Source organism: Idiotropiscis lumnitzeri, chromosome 6 (assembly GCF_059441095.1).
Source record: "Idiotropiscis lumnitzeri isolate Australia: NSW breed Sydney's pygmy pipehorse chromosome 6, RoL_Ilum_1.0, whole genome shotgun sequence".
Classification (NCBI taxonomy): Eukaryota; Metazoa; Chordata; class Actinopteri; order Syngnathiformes; family Syngnathidae; genus Idiotropiscis; species Idiotropiscis lumnitzeri.
This window is the reverse complement of record NC_142396.1, coordinates 21,861,740-21,882,622: the sequence shown is the minus strand read 5'-3', so window position 1 is coordinate 21,882,622 and position 20,883 is coordinate 21,861,740. Positions and strand designations below refer to the sequence as shown.

The window sequence follows — 20,883 nt, the reverse complement described above, 5'->3', positions numbered from 1 at the left end:
ATGACCAGATAGTCAGTCGGGATTACTGAGATAATTTCTTCTAATTCTTCCCAAAAATTGCCCTTTTGCCTTGAAGGATACTAAATGATTACAAGGATAATCTTTGGACACCTTTTAACAAAAGATTGAGATATACAGATGCATTTTGTTTTCACTGAAAGAATGATCACCTTTTTTGCCTTCACAACATGTGTTCATTAAACTAAACGTGTTTGTGTTGCCTCATTCAAAATAGTGTTATGGCCACCTTCTATATGCCATGTTTTGCTGAGAAGGAAATGGGTCAAGATTATAGGTCAAAATTATGTCATTAATCGATAGTGCTTCGTTAACTAGTGACCAAACATTAAATAGAGCTAATCTTTCAGTGATAACAGGAGACAATGGCTTGCTCAGTGGTTGACAAACTATCTATAACTAGGTTTGGTCGGACCGAACTGGAGTAAAGTTTCTTCATGGGGAAATAGGGAGGTGAAGTAAGTGGCTGTTTGCTGAGTTTAGTTTTTTTTTTTTTTTTTTTGCCAAGATGGCGGCGTGTATGGACGCAGCAGCTCATGGCTCTCCCCTCCAGTGCTCCTTATTCTGATTCTGATTCTGAATCAGACAATTGATAGATAAGTGTTTGGTGAGTCTTGGGGGAGCAGGGTCAAACGAGGAGTATGATTTAGGGGTGAGAACATGGGGGATGAAAGTGGTCTAAGTTCGATTCCAATATTGACACGATTGTTCATTGTAACGGTGATTATATGAGAGGGAGTCATTCAAAGACAATGGCTTTTCTGTTGTTGTGGATAAACAATCCCTTTTGTTTTTGGATGTGACGCACACTTTGGAATATGTTGGAAGTCACTAATTTGATCCCCTTTTTAAGACAAATCTCTTTGCCTTTGAAGAGATGACAACGTTCTAAAAAAAATTGTCGACAAAATTCACTGAATGGGAAGCACAGACGCTTCCCAGCCATGCAGTTAAGAAAGAAGCGCCACTAAAATGTAGCCCTCACAATATGTAGGGTCCCTCACACTAAACATATTTGTTTTCCATCACGTCAGGTTGCTTGAAATCGTTCTTCTGCACTCCTTCCGTCTCACGGGTCCAAGACCCGGTCTCACGGTTGATCCCCATCTGGTCCCAAGGCTTATCTCAAGGCTTGGTGTCTTCCGGAATCCTGCAATCTTGTCTTTGGTGTGGCTGTGAATTTGTCCAGATCTCAAATTGCCATCTCTTCATGCATGGTTGCCGCAATTGGGCCCTTGTGACCCTTGTTGTGCATGTCTGTCAGGAGTCGCCGGTCGGCGAGGAGGGGGAGGACCCAAAATGCGAGGAAGCAGGGAAAAGGGGTAACTTAAAGGGAATTTATTAACTCAATCAAACAAAGACAAACAACGTGGCAGGGTGCAAAAAATAACAAAGGCAAACTAAAACGTGACTAAACTGGATCAAGGACGAGGAACAAGGACAGGGACAAATGCTAGGGGACGAGAGCGGGAGCGAGAGCGGGGGCGAGAGCGGGGGCGAGAACAAGAGCATGAACGAGATCAGAGAGCGGTCGTGACAGTCCGTAACGGAGCAATGCACCGACACTGAGTTGTCGGCATGGGGTGTTTAAGTAGTCCAGTCATTAGGGGAGCAGATGGGAATCAGGTGTGTGACGGTGAACAGGGAACAGGTGCGTGGCTGGTGGGGACGAGTGCTGAGGGGAAAACGCCCCACTCAGCTGACAAAATAAACAAAACCCAGGACATGGCAAAAATGTGAGAAATAATAACAAAAAACCTGACATGACCGACACGGGTCATGACAGTACCCCCCCCCTGAAGGGACAGATCCCAGACGTCCCAAAACAAAACAGAAAAAACGAAAACAATGTCCAAGAACGAGGGCGGGCGGAAGGGGTCGGGAGGTGGGACCACAACCCGTGTTCGAGGCCGGTCTGGCGGACGTCCGGGAGGTCCAGATCACCACACAAAGTACGAGAAGACGAGAAGCGGCGGCGGGACGCCGGGCGCAGCCGAGGCAGGAGCTTGGAGCAGCAGCGGACAGAGCGCAGCCGAGACAGGAACTTGGAGCGGCGGCGGACCGTCGGGTGCATCTGAGACAGGAACTTGGAGCGACGGCGGACTGGACGCAGCCGAGGCAGGATCTTGAAGCGGCACCGGACCGTCGGGCGCAGCCGAGACAGGAACTTGGAGCGACGGCGGACCGTCGGGTGCAGCCGAGACAGGAGCTTGGAGCAGCGGCGGACCGGGCGCAGCCGAGACAGGAGCTTGGAGCGGCAGCGGGCCGGGCGCAACCGCGACAGGAACTTGGAGCGGCGGCGAACCATCGGGCGCAGCCGAGACAGGAACTTGGAGCGACGGCGGACCGTCGGGTGCAGCCGAGACAGGAGCTTGGAGCAGCGGCGGACCAGACGCAGCTGAGACCGGAACTTGGAGCGATGACGAGCCAGGCGCAGCAGAGACCGGAACGTGGAGCAGCAACGGGCCGGGCGCAGCCGAGACCGGAACGTGGAGCGGCTGTGGGTTGTCGAGCGCTGCCGAGGCCGAGACGAGAAGTGGCGGCGGTTCGTCGACCGCCGTCGAGGCAGGAACCTGGAGCGGCGGCGGGTCGTCGGGCGCCGCCGAGGCAGAGACGAGAGGCGGCGGTGGGTCGTCGACCGCCGTTGATGCAGGAACTGGGAGCGACGGCGGGTCATCGAGCGCCGCCGAGGCAGAGGCGAGACGCGGTGGCAGATCGTCGTCCATCGCCGAGGCAGGAACCTGGAGCGGCGGCGGGTCGTCGTCCACCGCCGAGGCAGGAACCGGGAGCGACGGCGGGTCGTCGAACGCCGCCGAGGCCGAGACGAGAAGCGGCGGCGGGTCATCGGCCGCCGCCGAGGCAGGGACGAGAAGCGGCGGCGTGTCGTCGTCCACGCCGAGGCAGGAACCTGGAGCGGCGGCGGCTTATCGTCCACCGCCGAGGCAGGAACCGGGAGCGACGGCGGGTCGTCGAACGCCGCCGAGGCAGAGACGAGAAGCGGCGGCAGCTCATCGGGCGCTGCCGAGACAGTGACTTGGAGTGGCGTCGTGTCGTCGTCCACCGCCGGTGCAGGAACCGGGAGCGGCGGCGCTTCGTTGGGCGCCGCTGAGGCAGAGACGAGAAGCGGTGGTGGTTCATCGGACGCCGCCGAGGCCGAGACGGGAAGCGGCGGCGTGTCGTCGTCCACCGCCGAGGCAGGAACCGGGAGCGACGGCGGGTCCTCGAAGGCCGCCGAGGCAGAGGCGAGAAGCGGCGGCGTGTCGTCGCCCTCCGCCGAGGCAGGAACTTGCGACGGGCGCAGGACGTGTGCCGTCGGATCATGGACCTGAGGCGGACGCGGGACGTGCTCCACCGGAACGTGGACTTGGGGCGGACGCAAGGCGTGCTCCGCCGGAACGTGGACTTGAAGCGCTGGCGAGGCGCCGGAACGGGGTTCAGCAGCTGGCAAGGAGCCGGAACGGGGCTCAGCAGCTGGCGAGGAGCCGGAACGGGGCTCAGCAGCTGGCGAGGAGCCGGAACGGGGCTCAGCAGCTGGCGGGGAGCCGGAACGGGACTCAGCAGCTGGCGGGGAGCCGGAACGGGACTCAGCAGCTGGCGGGGAGCCGGAACGGGACTCAGCAGCTGGCGGGGAGCCGGAACGGGACTCAGCAGCTGGCGGGGAGCCGGAACGGGGCTCAGCAGCTGGCGGGGAGCCGGAACGGGGCTCAGCTGCTGGCGGGGAGCCGGAACGGGGCTCAGCTGCTGGCGGGGAGCCGGAACGGGGCTCAGCAGCTGGCGGGGAGCCGGAACGGGGCTCAGCAGCTGGCGGGGAGCCGGAACGGGGCTCAGCAGCTGGCGGGGAGCCGGAACGGGGCTCAGCAGCTGGCGGGGAGCCGGAACGGGGCTCAGCAGCTGGCGGGGAGCCGGAACGGGGCTCAGCAGCTGGCGGGGAGCCGGAACGGGGCTCAGCAGCTGGCGGGGAGCCGGAACGGGGCTCAGCTGCTGGCGGGGAGCCGGAACGGGGCTCAGCTGCTGGCGGGGAGCCGGAACGGGGCTCAGCAGCTGGCGGGGAGCCGGAACGGGGCTCAGCAGCTGGCGGGGAGCCGGAACGGGGCTCAGCAGCTGGCGGGGAGCCGGAACGGGGCTCAGCAGCTGGCGGGGAGCCGGAACGGGGCTCAGCAGCTGGCGGGGAGCCGGAACGGGGCTCAGCCGCTGGCGGGGAGCCGGAACGGGGCTCAGCAGCTGGCGGGGAGCCGGAACGGGGCTCAGCAACTGGCGAGGACCCGGAACGGGGCTCAGCAGCTGGCGGGGAGCCGGAACGGGCTCAGCAGCTGGCGGGGAGCCGGAACGGGGCTCAGCCGCTGGCGGGGAGCCGGAACGGGGCTCAGCCGCTGGCGGGGAGCCGGAACGGGGCTCAGCAGCTGGCAGGGAGCCGGAACGGGACTCAGCAGCTGGCTGGGAGCCGGAACGGGACTCAGCAGCTGGCGAGGATCCGGGACGGGGATCAACAGCTGGCGGTGAGCCGGAGTGGGACTCTGGAGGCTGCAGCTGATGAAGGACCGGCGCTGGATGCTGCCGCTGACGTGGAGGCGGCATGGTCTGCGCAGCTGACGTGGGGGCGGCATGGGTTGCTGCAGCTGGTGTAGAGGCTGCGGCGGGCCGGGCGCAGCAGGCGGGCCGGGCGCAGCCGAGACGGGGGACCTGATCCCCATCAGCCTGCCGCCATAGGGATTCAGGGGAGCGGGAGACACGAGGGACCGGGACTACAGGTGCTGGTGAACGTGAGCTACGAAATGCCAGGGGAACGTGATCGGGTGCGGAGACCGACGGTGGACGAGGTGAGCGACGGGACCGTGATTTACGTGACTTGGGGCGTGAAGCGCGCGAGGTAGAGTGGGAGGTGGTCTCAAAAAACTCAAACGAAAAAGTTGTCAGGAATTGTTCGGGGGGAGGAAGGTGACTGGTCCTGAATGAGTCCGGGTTGCGCTGGGCGTCTAACAGGTTGTATATGTACTCGAAGTCATCCTCGTGATCCAAGTCGACCAGAACGTGCGGGGCATAGTGCTCAAAATCATCTACGGAGTCGGGGACTACCAGAAAGTGAGGGAGTGCAAGGGCATGGTGCTCAAAATTGTCGTCGTAATACGAATCTATAATCAGGTGGGGAGGTATGACGGGTAGGTAGTCGATAGCATTACCGTGAGACGAAGGGGAAGAAACAGACGAGGTACGACAGGCGGAACCTGCGGGAAGAGCACGGGGTTGGTCGGCAGGCTGATGAGGGCGGTTGTCCGAGCGGCGGCGTCCATGATGCCGCCGTGAGCTTCTCGCTGGGTCCTTCTTTGGTCGGTGCATTCTGTCAGGAGTCGCCGGTCGGCGAGGAGGGGGAGGACCCAAAATGCGAGGAAGCAGGGAAAAGGGGTAACTTAAAGGGAATTTATTAACTCAATCAAACAAAGACAAACAACGTGGCAGGGTGCAAAAAATAACAAAGGCAAACTAAAACGTGACTAAACTGGATCAAGGACGAGGAACAAGGACAGGGACAAATGCTAGGGGACGAGAGCGGGAGCGGGGCGAGAGCGGGGGCGAGAACAAGAGCATGAACGAGATCAGAGAGCGGTCATGACAGTCCGTAACGGAGCAATGCTGAGTTGTCGGCATGGGGTGTTTAAGTAGTCCAGTCATTAGGGGAGCAGATGGGAATCAGGTGTGTGACGGTTAACGGGGAACAGGTGCGTGGCTGGTGGGGACGAGTGCTGAGGGGAAAACGCCCCACTCAGCTGACAAAATAAACAAAACCCAGGACATGGCAAAAATGTGAAAAATAATAACAAAAAACCTGACATGACCGACACGGGTCATGACAATGTCTTGTTCTCAAATTTGTTGTCTTTGGCTTTCCTGTTTATGTGGCAGATGTATTTTATCGGTGTAGCACAATAAGAAGTATTGTCACTTGTGTATATATGCAGGCTGTGTGTGTGTGGTGCAAATGTGGAGTGCAAATCATGACCAATTTGCAGAATTCAACACATTTAAACTAAGTAATATATGAATATAACGTGTGAATAATATAAAATCAGTAAACACAATCACTTGTCATTATTGTGCACGATACTTCTAGTTTCATTTGATAAATGCCTTTTGTTAAATAAACGCTTAACACCGGCAATAAATATGAACCTGCTTATGTTAATGATCGACATCCTGCAACGTAAATGCTTAACATAATGCCACTAATATAATGCAATCCTTCAGTTGCCTGTTATCAATGTTTGTGGCCTAGTACCTGAAAGTTGCAGAAAAGGTCCACTTTTATACCTTTCTTTGGTGCTGTAATCCACCGAAGCTTGATAGTCAGGTGACAGCGAGGCAAGTTAGTTTCTCATTTCAATTCCAATGTTTCATTGTGCCCAAGATGTTTTCTTTTTTCTTGCCAGTGCCCAAGGAGGGGAAGGAGGATGAAGCGAACTGCCTTTTAGCAAGCTCGTGTCCACAGTCTGTAGACATTAGTAATATGGTCTGGTTTCCCATTTATTCCACAAACACTTTGAGGTGATGCATTTTTGTCTCCAGCACTGCCACCTTCTGAAGGAGTTCTTGGTATTCATCAGTGGAGACGGAAGGTATCTTGCTTCTAGCCTTGTAGCTAAAATCAGTCTTGGGTTTATTAGCAGGCAGTGCTCATGTTATCATGACGAGTTCAAGAAAAATGTTCATAAATGGCCCAAGCCTGACATTTATTTTTTTTTTTTAAATTAAAAAGTAATACAGCCCACCAAAACAAAAAGTATCTTGGAGAAGTTCAGTGAAAGAGTGAGAAAAAAAGCAGTTCTCAGCTGACTAAATGCAAGCAAAAGCAGGAGCTGAGCAGTTGGCGTCTACTCACTACACAGGCAGGAAGCAGAAGTTAAATCAACCCCAACATTTGTTCACAATATGTTCTATGCATCCCCACTAGTCTAAAAACAGCATTTTCATTTATGTTACGTGGAATATGAATTCAACAGGAAAATCCACCGGTTTTTATCCATCTCAGGGGGTGGCCAGTTTTGCGAATCTATAATTATACATAATGTCAGCTGAAAATGACATCCCAGTTGCTGAGTGGATTGGCCGTTACCTGATCCCTGAGCAACTGTGATGTCATTTTCAGTCGACAGCAAGTGGCAAAATAGCTGCCTCCTGAGGTGATTATAAAAAGGTGGATTTTGCTGTTTAATTCATATTCCACAAACGCAATATTAATATAAAGAATATTTTGTGGTTAACTTCCTCTTTAAAGCTGTCATGACCCGTGTCGGTCAGGTCAGTGTTTTTGTTATTGTTTTCGTCACCTCCCTGCCATGTGCACTTTGTTCATGTTTGTCAGCTGAGTAGGGGCGTGTCCCCTCAGCACTCCGTCTTCACCAGTCACGCATCTGCTCATCGTTACCCATCACACACCTGATCCCCATCTGCTCCCCTGATTACCGGACTATTTAAGCTTCCCATGCCATCAACCCAGTGTCGGATCATTATCCCGCTTGCTCCCTGTTGCTGCCTTACGGACTTTACGACTCTCGCCTTGATCTCGTTCACGTACTTGTTTTTGCTCTCGCCCTCGCTCACGTCCCGTTGTACTTTGTCCCAGTTTTTGTTCTCATCCTCGACCCAGTTTTGTCACGTTTAGTTTGCCTTTGTTATTTTGCACCCTGCCACGTTTGTTTGTCCACGCCACGTTGTTTGTCCTCGTCTTGATTAATTTAATAAATTCCCCTTTAAGTTACCCTTATGCCCGGCTTCCCCGCATTCTTGGGTCCACCCCCCTCCTCGCCGACCGGCGAGCATGACAAAAGCATTTTTTAAATCAATTTCACGCTTTCAGAAAGCTGTCTTTGATTACGTTCCTTCGCTTTTAATTGTGGTGTTAAATGTGATTTCACGTGTCAATATACATTTTTTCGTAATTTTATTAAACTAACTTTTTTCCCATTTTCCCTATGAATGTCTTCAGTTATGCTGTTTATTACTTTTATTACTTTTAGCTGTTTTGTTTTGTGAAGCGCATTGAACTGCCCATTGTATGAAATGTACTATATAAATAAAGTTGCCTCGCCTTGCCTTGATAATTTAGTTTTTCTTATCATTATCATTGTTGTTCAAACTGAGGTTCCTAAAAAAGTTTTGTTCAAACAGGAAATGGTTAAAAAGGCCTTGAAGAGGAAACATATTCATGAGGTACTGGCATTTAAAACCAAAACTGGGTTGGCGTCAACCTTAACACAAGACGAACTTCCGATGGTGGACCTTGGCTTATGCAACTACAAGGGAGATTTCTGAATCCTGACATGTCAGCGTGGCGTCTATTTCTTTTCAGCTGTCATTGATATGGAACAATGCCAATTGTCTTGTAGGAGCCCTAACGAGCCACCATCAGTTAGTCAGGGGCCCTGTGTCGCCGATTTCTGAATTGCTGTTGTTGTAGTAAGGGCCAATCTCAGCCGTTTCGGATGACAGGGCACATAGGACTGTGGGGACAATCCCGCAAACTCAGAGAAAATGTGTGCAAGCACATGGAGAAAACACAAATTCCACAAAAGATGACCAGCCCCGAACCACGTGTGAGACAGACATGCGAATCACTCAGTCACCATCTACTGACAGAGTAATTCGAGACAAATGTGAACTTACAATTCCATTAGCGGAAGATTTTCAAACATCTGCCAGGACAATGTAGTCAGCATTGGGTTCTTGGAGAGGTTTCTGATGGAGAGAGTATAAAATAAATCTCGTTAATTATTTTGAACTCTTAAGGGAAATTTTATTTGAATATCGCAGTGCATATTATATTGCATGAATTAAGAAGAACTAGGTGCAACGCTTTCAGGCATGCAGGCATGGAGAGATATCAGAATAATACAAAGTAGCAACTACTAAACACTCTGCTCCCTATTTGAGTATGTGGGGCTCAGTTCATTGCTTCATGGCACTTTTCTCCAGTATCTCATTGCAATTTATATATAAGCCTCCTGCCCACACATTTTTTAAGCAATTTGTATGTACTGTTTAGCTAGTTAGGTATAAAGTGAAATAATGATCACAGGAATTATGTTCATAGCTGTATCGTCTTCATTATCATTGTGACTGTGTCATTTTTTTTCAAGAAATTTTAGACATCAGAAATATCTTTTTATACTGCATATGCAAGCACTGTATAGTGACAGGCAGAACATTCAAATGTTCTTCCATTGGATGACTAAATATACATTCAACAACCTGTGTATCAAACAGTTGCCATTCATCCATCAGAAGTCATGGCTTCCTGCAAATATATTAGCTTTGTGTTCAACTAAAAAAGCTCAGATTCCACACTAAGTACATTTTGGGACTACATTGTGACAATGCCATTATTTTAGTATTCATAATTATTTTTTATTTTTTTGGAGCTGGATTAATGCCCCTGGCACTGTCCCCTCTGGGAAACAAGTACTTGGTGAGGGATCAGACCAAGGACTGCTCAGAGACCCCTTATGACAAATTTCTGTTCCCTTGCCCAGACGCGGGTTAGCTGGACTCTTTTCCACTCTGGAGTTGCCCACGGTGAGAGCTGCAGAGCTGGTATGGGCATACTAATATCACCCTGGCTTAGCGTCTGAACATTGGGGTTCAGTGGATGAGAGGGTTGCCCCCCAGGTGGGGGAAGCAGTGAACCATCAACGCTGTGCATAAATAATGGGGATACACTGCTGCTGACCTCAACGCTGAACGTTAATAACAAGGTTGTCGTTTTATAAATAGAATGGTTTAGTGAGGCACTGTACTAGCCCCTGGTATTTTTAGCAATTTAAACGTGTTGTGTATGGGTCAGGGAGAGCTTTGAATGAAATTATTAAATACATTATTTGAAGAAGTTTGAAATGGACTTGCCTGGGACTTGGTTGGAAGGTTGTATATACTCAGGTTGCACATCTCAAGTGAAGCAGAATAACTAATATTTTTAATGTCCTTGTAGTGAAAAGAACAAGGAACGTCTGAGAAGGCGACATTAATTGAGTGTGAATGCTTACATGTAGCTTAGTTGGGGATTTTTGGAGAAAACATGTTGCTGGATTGAGCGTAGGCTGCTCTTCATGATGGTCCTACAATAAAAAAAACAGTAAGAAAATTATTGCTGTTGCCATTCAATAAACGAAGGTTACGACACACTCATGTAGCGATTTTAAAGGATGCTATGTTTTGCACTTAATTTACTGGCAAATTTCATGATCATACATATTCGGAGTATTTAATAACTTCCGTTTCACGTGGAAAGATGAAGAAGAGGAGAAAATGTATGTCATTTAAAATCCTTGAATTAAATTCCACAGACAAGCAACTGAGTCAAAATAGTACTAATGTTAACATATACACAGTATGTATATATATGTATATATACTCTATACTCAGGGATGCGCATTAGCGGTTCGCTGGAGCGCAAGAGTACTGCACTTTGCATAATCTGTCATCGTGTTTTTTAGCATAAGAATAATGCAGCTCAGTCAGTTTGACTGCGTCAAGCGAGGCAGCCTCAATTCCAAGTCAAGGCAGCCTCCATAATGATTGCTTCCAAGGCCAACTTCAAAATAAAATTTAAGTAAGGCATCGATCATATCCATGTATAGTCTTTGCGCTTTTATATTGAAGTTACGAGTCGCCGGCGAGGCACAGTTATCTCTGTGAAGCTGTGCCCCAGTTCCATCAAAACATGTCCTTGCAGTCCATGGTGCAAAACAGGTTGGGGCACTGGGCTACTGCCCCACAGAGATGTGCTAAGCTAGCTCGTTGAATACAGTGTCCTATAAGTCAGAGGTGGCGAATTAATTTTACGAGTGAGTCATGCACATTAAGGGTGTTATAATGTGAATTTAATGTATCATTATAAAACAATAAATTGTACAGTTTTGATAAGCCGCCATTGTGTAGCCATGGTATGTAGACGTAATTAGGAAATAGTCAGTGAAAACCGGTGAGAAAAAAAAGAAAACGATATTAATTACGAATTATTTATAAACCTTGTCCAGATGTGCCGCAAGTCTTTAAATTGATCCATGGGGTCGTAGGTCGGGATGAAAAATGAGCACCAAACAGCAACTGTCTGTTTTCCCCCAGTTTTATTTTCCATGGTCTTCCAGATCTTTTGGTGGCGCTTAGCTCACCAATGCCCGTCTCCTTAAAGAATGTACCAAACTGCTGATTTGGCCACACCTAAAGTTTAAGCTCTCCCTCCGTTGGGCTTATTTTGATTTTTTCAGGCTGATTATAGCATGATTTACAGGTGGTGACAGCACTTTGGACTTCACCAAATGAATACATGAATAAATGGCCACTAGGCCTTTTATGCGCTTCTTTTAAGTGAAACAATGACGGAATGACGCATACCTGGCCATGGAACAGTTGAGTAGCCAATTGTCCAATTACTTTTGGTTCCTTAAAAAGCCGGAGGCACATATAAAATATGTTGTAATTCATACGGCGCTCACCTGATTTGGATGTAAATACCCTCAAATTAAAGCTCAGAATCACTTAAAGCACATTTTGGTTGCTTCATTTCAAATCTATTGTAGTGTTGTGTATAGGTGTTGTCGAGATGGAATTATGAAAGCTGTGTCAATGTCCAAACATTTATGAGCCTATATATATATATATATATATATATATATATACATATATAGATCTATATATATATATATATATATAGATATATATATATATAGATATAGATATATATATATATATACATATATAGATCTATATATATATAGATATAGATATATATATATATATACATATATAGATCTATATATATATATATATATATATATATATATATATATATATATATATATATATATATATATATATATAGACATATAGATAGATAGAGAGAGACATATACATACATACATACATACATATATATATATATATATATATATATATATATATATATATGCACACACACGCAGGAAGTCCTTGAGTTGAGAAATGCTTGCGCTACGACGTTTTGACTTCATCAGGCGTTTTTGATTCTGCAGTGTACATCAACAAGCTCAGCAATAGATGATGATGCTGCGCGGATATTTTGACAGAAATAAGAGTAAACTTCCCAATAAAGCATTTGCAGTGACTAGCATGTTTAGAAAATATTTCAGGACATACAGCCTCTGCAAGCCAGTGAAGCGTTCCATGTGAACTTCTCTCAACGTCTGCAGACCAGTCCAGTTTTCAATGTGTCTGTGAAAAAGCAGGAAAGTATGAGTCAATTATAATTAAAAAACTGACAAAAGAGTACACATCTGTGAATCATTTTATTAAAATAAAAATTATTGAACAATTTTAGTTTGCTCGTTTCACATGAACGTTCTAATAAATATTTATAGTTAACAGTGTTGGGCACGTTCCCGCCATAACGTAATATATTATGTACGACTAGCTACTTGAAAGTATTATGTTTCTATAAAATATTGCTGTCTGTGTGGAGTCATGAATTACTCAAGTTTAAGTTACTTTTAAAATTACTTTCTTTTAATTCTTTTTCTTAATTCATTCATTTAATAATGATTTTGACGTGTGTGCGTAAGGGTGGAGAACCTCAGGAAGGTAAAGTGGGGCGAGACCATTTAAAGATTTGAAAACAAATAATAGAATTTGAAAAAGAACTCTAAAATGTACAGGGAGCCAGTGATTTGCACTTTGCATTGATGTGTTCAAGTATAGTGTGATTTAATTGGAATCAAAATTGTACACTTTGCTGAGTTGCAATTCTTTGAAACATATTTCAAACAAACATGTTTTTTTACATAGAGGAGACTGAAATCATATGAATACATTTAGGGAAATGTACAGTACTAAAAAAATCTAAAATAAACACTTGTATTGATTTTTTTTAATTTTGTTTTTATTTAACCATAATGCAAAATGTTTTCTTTTGCTTCTCTAGTATGGATAATGTAATTTATACATACTAATTGCAATACGTAGCTGAGGGCCCACCCATATATTTTTTATTGCACTGTCCCTTAGCTTATTATCACGATCTAGTTAGAATATATTGTATTGTCAGAAATAGGTTGTCATGTTCCTTTGAGTGCTGAGATTGCCGAGTTTCTAAAGGCAACACATGGTACGGGATCGCTGAATGACCATAATCACAACATAGCACATGTCCTATTGCTGTTCGATGAACATGGGTGTAGAAAAATGTGTCTCAACCTATGCTGATCTAAGTTTAGCAGTTCAATAATTGAGTTTCAATTTCCAACTGCTACACATCATAATAGCGTAACCTTTGTGTTTTGCTGGGTTTTGTGAATGCATCACGCGACTCACTGGACTGGGGGGTGAGAGAGAGAGAGAGAGAGAGAGAGATATGCCCGGAGATGTGATCAGTTACGGCCAAGAGAACCGTTTTGTATGATTAAAAACGAGAGTTTAATGGAGGCCTGACGTGTGTCTTTTAAAGACGCTACAATATATCTAAGTCTACAAACACCATGCAGAGCTTTCCATCAAGCGATGCTGCCTAAACTATGTTCTAACTAGCAATGCTCGATTAAATTCATGTAACCTTGCAGTTGAGCATGCTGCATTTTACACAGATAACCACGGTTCAAATCACAGTCATCACATTAACATCCTCATGGGTAGAGAGACCCAAAGCAAAGCTACTGCCTGTGTTCAAATGAGTGGGCTACATCAGGAAGGGCAAAACTATGCCCAACATAATTACTATGGCGACACTGACACGACTTTAGGATGTGTCAACTATCAGTATTGTTTACATCTCCCACTCCACAAATCACACATTGATGCTCAGTAGTAACTAAATGTAGTAAATTTAACTTAAATGCATTGCACCACACAATGCATTCTGGGAACCGTCGATGTGCGAATTAGGCAGCAATGACATACCCGTGGCTAAGACTGTCAGGATCGCCGTACGGCGAAGAGGAGGTGGAGCCGTGATCGCCGTATGGCGAGGAGGAGGTAGAACCCAAAATGCGAGGAAGCAGGGACATGGGTAGCGAAAGGGGAATTTATTAAGGGAATCAAAACAAGGAAAAACAATGTGGCCGTGAGCAAGATAACAAAGGGGGACCAAAGAAAACTAGCAGGATCGGAGGGCGAGGAACAAAAGACAGGGACAAATACTGGGGAACGTAACGGGAACGAGAACGAGAGCATGAACAAGGGATGAGAACAAAAACGCGGTCGTGAAAGTCCGTGAGGAGCGGCAAGGCGAGGGTGGTAATGTCCGTGAGTGGGGCAATCGCGTATCGCGGGGGTAGCAGGAGCAATGCTCCGACGCTGAGCTGTCGGCAAGGGGTGGATAAATAGTCCGGTAATTAGGGGGAGAAGATGGGAATCAGGTGTGTGACGGTAAACGGGGAACAGGTGCATGGCTGGTGGGGAATGAGTGCTGAGGGGAAACGCCCTACTCAGCTGACAAAAATAAACAAAGAGCACATGGCAGGAAGGTGACGAAAACAATAACAAAAACACTGACATGACCGATACGGGTCATGACAAAGAGGACGTTAAAGCTCATACAGGCATAATATTCCTGCCCTCTATGTTTGTGAATATCAAAACACAGTCAAAACAAAACATTTTGCATTTTCTTAATGCTTTGGGGTTGACAAAAGTAAGCTTTATGAAATTCGGTCATGAAATTAGCAAGTTATGACTTCTTTTCAATGCACATGTATTGCCTTTGAAGGTAGGCCCCAACGACTGTGAGCTGGGCTGCTACTCATTTTGACAGTTGAAGCGCACGTCCATTTGTAAAAAACCTTGACAATCACGGACGTGATACAAAGTGGGTAACTACACTAGCATTCATTTCGCTTTCTCACTTAGCACTGGTAAAAGCTTTTGATAGCCGCAAAGAGATTCACAATGGATGGGGATCGATCATAATCTGGGCCTGCATTGGACATTGCCTTGAAGTGCTTTGCTTAATTGACTTGTTTTACAGTTAAGCACACTGTGATACAGTATTCTACATTACGTAATTTCTAATTGAGTGAGTTTTCTTTTTCTTCTGTCATTTACAGTGCGTCATTACATGAGTGGCACCCACTGTTCAGACTGAGTCACCACAGTTGAATTCAACTTTCACTCAGGTAGGCATTCCTAAATGGTTTTTGAAGCCCTTATGTATTCTTCTGAATTATTTGTACTTCACTGCAATCCTTGAAAAGAAGTTGTACAAGCAACATATTTTGATTGGAACTTTTTGTCCCTGAATAATTGTATTTCCTTGTATTTATTTATTTTACTTTATATTATTGTGTGTCCTATAAAAATAATTTTACAAAAAAATTATATATATATATATATATATGTATATATATATAAATATATATATATATAGATAGATAGATATAGATCAGAGGTAGTCAATTAAAAGTCACAGAGGTCCACGACGAAAATTTCTTCCAATTAAAAGGTCCGAACCAAAGTCCAACTTCCCGAAATGTCTAGCCTATGTTCACATTTTTATATAGTTTCAATATTTAGTCATTTTCAACAGAGCGCACTTATATACTAAATATTTAGCAATGTTCCCATTAAACACCTTCGCCAGTCAAACAAATATAAGGTGTTTATTTCACATTCAATAAAATGTGGCTCCAGGAATTTAAGGGTACCACTTCCAGAAAAAACGGTAAAATATCTCCTGCAGAACTATATCAAGTGCTAAGCATTGAGTTAACATCTTTTACCTTTTTTTTTTAAATCAAAGAGTTATCAACCTAAAAAAAACGGAAAGCCTAATTATCCAAGTAAAACAGGTCAACATGTTCAGTACACAATCAATAAAAATGGCTGTCCTCATGAAAAACTAATTCAAAATGAGCTTCGACACCACTTTTTCTTTTGAATATTTTTTTAACTTCTCTTAATGAGAAAAATGGGTTTGTGACTGCCCTGCCCGTGACTTAAATCTGTGTTGGAACGAAATCAGGGCCATTGGGATTTGGTAGATTATTTCACACATCTGGGCTTTGTGTTTTCCTTTAAATAATGTTTGTGCGACCACATTTAAGCACTCCTTCTCAACTTCCCCATGACTTGAACGTTTTATATGTTTCCCCAAAATCCATGATACTTTTACTGAATATTCGTTTGCATGCCGCTGGGATGTAAACGAAAATGTAGAAATCTGTTGTACTGCACTCGAAGTTCGATGTTTTTGCCTGCGCTCACCTCAAACTTCAGCGGATAACTTTGCACAAAAGGGCGGTGCTTTGTTTCGTTGTGGCGCTTCGCAATGTTGCGACGGTTTCGGAGCATATGATGCACACTGGTTTTGAATTGGCTGCAGCCAGAACGAAACTAAATTTCTCCGTCCATTCATTTAAAACAAGACGCATCGACCTCGCGAACTTTTTAGCAAGGCATACTGTCAGCAGCACTATCTTCCGGTCTGCTGCGCAATTGGCAGTGGATCGTAAACAAAAGATTTGATTGGCTCAAATCAGTGACGCCTTTTCCGTATTTACTAGAATTGCAGCGCCAACGTTTGTGAATGCGCCCTGAAAAAAAATTCATCATAGATTAGCCATGGGTCCGGTCCGAACCATCCGCCATTTGGTGATGCCTGATATAGATATATATAGATATATATATATATATATAGATATACATATAGACATATGGCAACCAGTTCAGGGTGTACCACGCCGACTGCCTGAAGTTATGTGGGATATGTTCCAACACGGCCACGACCCTTGTGAGGATAAGTGGTTCAGATAATGGATGGATGGAAAATATATACATTTTATATCTATTTATTTTTGATATTACAAAATATGTGCAGTTGACCTCTGCTATTGGGGGGAGTAGAGACCCAGACAGCTTGCTAATAGTGAAAGTCTGCATAATGTTGACACCAATTAATTTAAGCTATAGGTCAAGATTCAATCGGTCTAGCCCACTTAGAAAAAATATGTACTGATCAATCAAACAACCATGATACCAGTCAGCTACTTAGCAAGTGTTTTTGTGCAGATAAGAATATATTTTTGTGTGAATGTGCACGCGTGGGTCGCATGCACATGTGTACGTGACGAAACAAAGATCAGCCCACAAATTAAAAAATACACTTATTGTTTGAATGTAAACGATTGCTCTCGCCAACTGTTTATGTGCAGATGTGAATAAGCTTGTATGTCCGCATGTGTGCATGAAGCGAGCTTGAAAAAAAATGCACTTGTTTTAATCTCTACTCTAATTGGTTGGCTGTTTGAATTTTTCTATCCTATCGGTTAAGGGCATTCGCATGGCAGTTTGTATGACTCCAGACTGGTCAGCTTAGTATTTTTTCTCAGTTTCTTCACAACACTGACAAATATCCGCAGCAAGCCAAAGACACATTTCAATGGCGAATGCGCGTCAGTCCGTTTTAGAAACTTTTGAAGAATAGTTTTTCTGATGGGTTTCTTCAGAGAGCTCTGAGGACGCACTGAACAAAGAATAACATTTTCAACATTCCTCCTCTTCTAAGGAGGATGATGATGACAATGTGAACAATGAGAAGGATGAAAACAATGATGGCGACGATGGCAATGACGACAACAATGGCAGCAATGATGACAATGGTGATGAAATGGAGGTGGCTCTCGGAAAAACATTTTGTGGTCTGCCACTCAACACTTTTTCTTCGCCATCCTCAGGATTAGCAGCCATGAGACTGTTTTCAGTTCATCGCTGTTGACTGCCATGCAGCTGCTGATCCTGGCAGGAGGTGTTCAAGTAACAAAATGATTCTACAGTATTCTTTTGGAACAAACGAAGTGGTCGACGCATGTTTGCTGAGATCATATCCTGTGCCCGCTTCGCTTCTGTCAGAACAAACACTACTCATTTGACCACAGACTCTGCAGGCCGTGGCCACGTCGACAAAACAAACTGTCCCCTATAATCTACCTTAGGACAGTGTGGAACAGCCTCGTAACCAAAATTCTTAATCTGGGTAGAAACAAATGTATTGTCAAGAATCTTTTTTTGCTCTTTCCTTCCTCGAAGCCACCAAAAAATGCATCGTTTGCAATGTTGCTATTGCTTATGCTTGGAACATGCAAGTATACACAGTGAAGACTCCTGGAGGCCAACAAGTAGGAAAACAGGCAATGGGGGTGCTTTTGGACCCATGTAACTCACTGGAGGGCCACATAGTGATCACAGATAATTTTATAATTAATTTTTCCCCAGCTGTCGAATTAAAAGAATAAGAGACTGGAACAATTAAGAAAAAATAAGGCAGCAATTTCACCACCATCTGCAAATTACAGGCAGACAGGTCCTTTCTAGACATTATGCTTTCAGAGCAGAGGAGACTTTGGTCTCATATTTTCCAAAAAGGGGAAAAATTGTCCTGGTTCTATGCACCAAGCACATGGAGGAGAGAAAGAAAAAGCCCAGAGTCATTCTTGACTGTAACAAGTATTCTACAATATGCTGGAGATTTCATGCTGTCATGCATATGTTCTATTCACCGCTGTCAACCCTGGGTGGAACCAAGCTCAATCCTACTAGAGGCCACTCTTCCTAGACAAAGTATCCAAGGGCCTAATTTTGCCTGAAACGGAAAAAAGAAGGCAAAGACGGGCCCCTGCAGAAGGTTTGTGGGAACAAGCAGAGCAGCAAACTGGACAGGAAGCTGGAGCCTCTTTATTACCAAAGCGCAAACAATATGGCCTCAGCACAAAGCCGCTTAAAGCTAAACTGAGTTAACTGAGTTAAAATATTTAAGGGATTTAAAATGTTTTACATTATTCTCCAGAGTTAATGTTTTAATTCTGACAACCCTAGTGTATTACAACACATAAAAAGCAGCACCATTTTGGACTTCATTTGGCATACCCACTTGCTAAGATGGCCTAATAATTGAAACACACTAATTCAGATTTTCAGGGGGGTTTTCTCTGCCATTCGCCCAAGCAGTTTATGAAACTTGTTCACATTGTCGGTGGTCATGTTAGTTTTGAATGCCAGCTAGTTAGCTAGTTTCCGGATAATTCCAGACAAATTCAACCTGGGAACATAATTTCCTAATTTAAAGTTCACACACTTTACATGTGCATCCTATTCCAACGTATTTGTAATACCCGACATATGCTTGTAAGCACAGATTCCAGTAAATTCATTACGCCTGTTTACAAACAAATGTTGTTGACACCTGCGCACCCTTGCTGTTGGTGTTATGCTTTATTTTAGTTGGCTACAGAAACGACATTCCCAGATGTGCCATTTCCTCATTTATTAATACCTGTCTGGCTTCCTACTTCAATTATTCTTAAGGGAGATTCCATTTAAATTATATAGATTTGAGCCTAAAACAAATCAGACAAAATGTGCAATAAGGCAGCTTGGCCTACGTGAAACATAGGCATGTAAATCATCCAGCAATTTTTTTTTTTAAATGTATACCTGTTATTCCTGTAGTCTACACGCATGGGTATGGTTAACTGCGGTTTTTGTGTTTTGGAAGTCTTTCAAATCTACAAAGCCACAGACCACATATCTAACAATCCAACCCAAATAGGTGGGGCCACATGAAATTTTTACAACATGTTTATTATCCTGTAATGACAAATAGTCATTTGATTTGTGTACATTTGGTACTTACTCATAATCTCACTTACTTTATTGCATTCTTTTTCCGCTGGGACAAACATGGTGGAGCATTTATCTTAATAAGGGACTACCCTGACCAGAGATGGGCATTCGGTCCCAGCGACAGAACAGTCATCCGTCCACAATAGCCGGATGCCCATTTTGGGGATGAGGATAAGAATTTATTTATTTTTATTTTTTTTTAAATGACGGATTAAGGCAAGGAAGGAAAAGTGAATTTTCGTTGGCCCTAAGTGGGTCAAGTACCCACGGACGTGCGTAGGCTGGGTTCTTTTAAAAAGAAAGAGACTGTTCTCTTTTCTTCTCGCATAGTCTGCCCTCTAGTGGTTCAACACATATAATACCAAGGATTACGCCACAGGATGCCGGTTTCTTTGGAGGACTGAAAGTGCCAAAATTAAATCAATAAATACACCATGAAATTTTTAATTAAAATTGTCATTCATTCATTAATTGTTTCATTTATTACTTAAATATAGAATTGAATAAATGCACCATTAAAATAAGTAATTAAAAGTGTCCTTAATTAGATATTTCATTTGTTAATTAAATGTGGAATTAAATAAACCAATGTGTAATTAATTAATAAAATTACCGATGATTTGATGTACGATTATATACATAACAATGCATATGGTTTTGATTTTGCACTAATTCTGTTAATTGTTTTCTCTGACACTGATTAGAATTTATTGTTATTGACTTGAAGGTAATTTGCTCTATATTTTGCATTCAATTTATGAGTTCTAGTTATTCTAGTGATGTTCGCAAACATTGAGTGAGCAAATCTAACATATAGCTTGTTATACGTTCTGTAGTTGTAGTTGAACAGTTTTATCGGTAATGGTATTGTAATGCAATTAATATTCTTACATAATGTTCTGTAATGTATTACAATGAATTTTGCATATTGGTTAATTTACCATGGCATTGGGATAGGTTACTGAACAAAAAGCGATTTGAGCAAATGTTGTTGCACGAGTTTGTACACTGCTAGTTCTTTACATGCAGTTCCCATGATGGAGCTTTTTCGAAAGGTTTGGTGACCATGCACGTTAGCAGAGATTTAGTACGCAAACAAACATATTTCCACAATATCACTAGTTTGCTAACTGTATGTGCATAAACAACGTCCAGGACGGCCACGACATTTTTTTCTTTTTCAACAATATTGTATTTCATAACTGAACACGCAGAAGTCGTGTCAAAAAGATGCAG

At 44.6% G+C, this 20,883-nt stretch overlaps 1 protein-coding gene across 1 annotated transcript in view; it reads right to left on the bottom strand.

Annotated features, from left to right (window-relative positions):
• LOC148335893 (NT-3 growth factor receptor-like) overlaps positions 1-20,883 on the bottom strand; it is a 48,336-nt gene that overhangs the window by 26,961 nt on the left and 492 nt on the right. The window contains exons 2-4 of the mRNA XM_088298592.1: positions 12,181-12,255; positions 10,050-10,121; positions 8,674-8,745 (exon numbers count right to left, since the gene is read on the bottom strand). Of these exons, the coding sequence (XP_088154718.1) occupies positions 8,674-8,745; positions 10,050-10,121; positions 12,181-12,255 (219 nt within the window). The remainder of the gene's footprint in view (positions 1-8,673; positions 8,746-10,049; positions 10,122-12,180; positions 12,256-20,883) is intronic.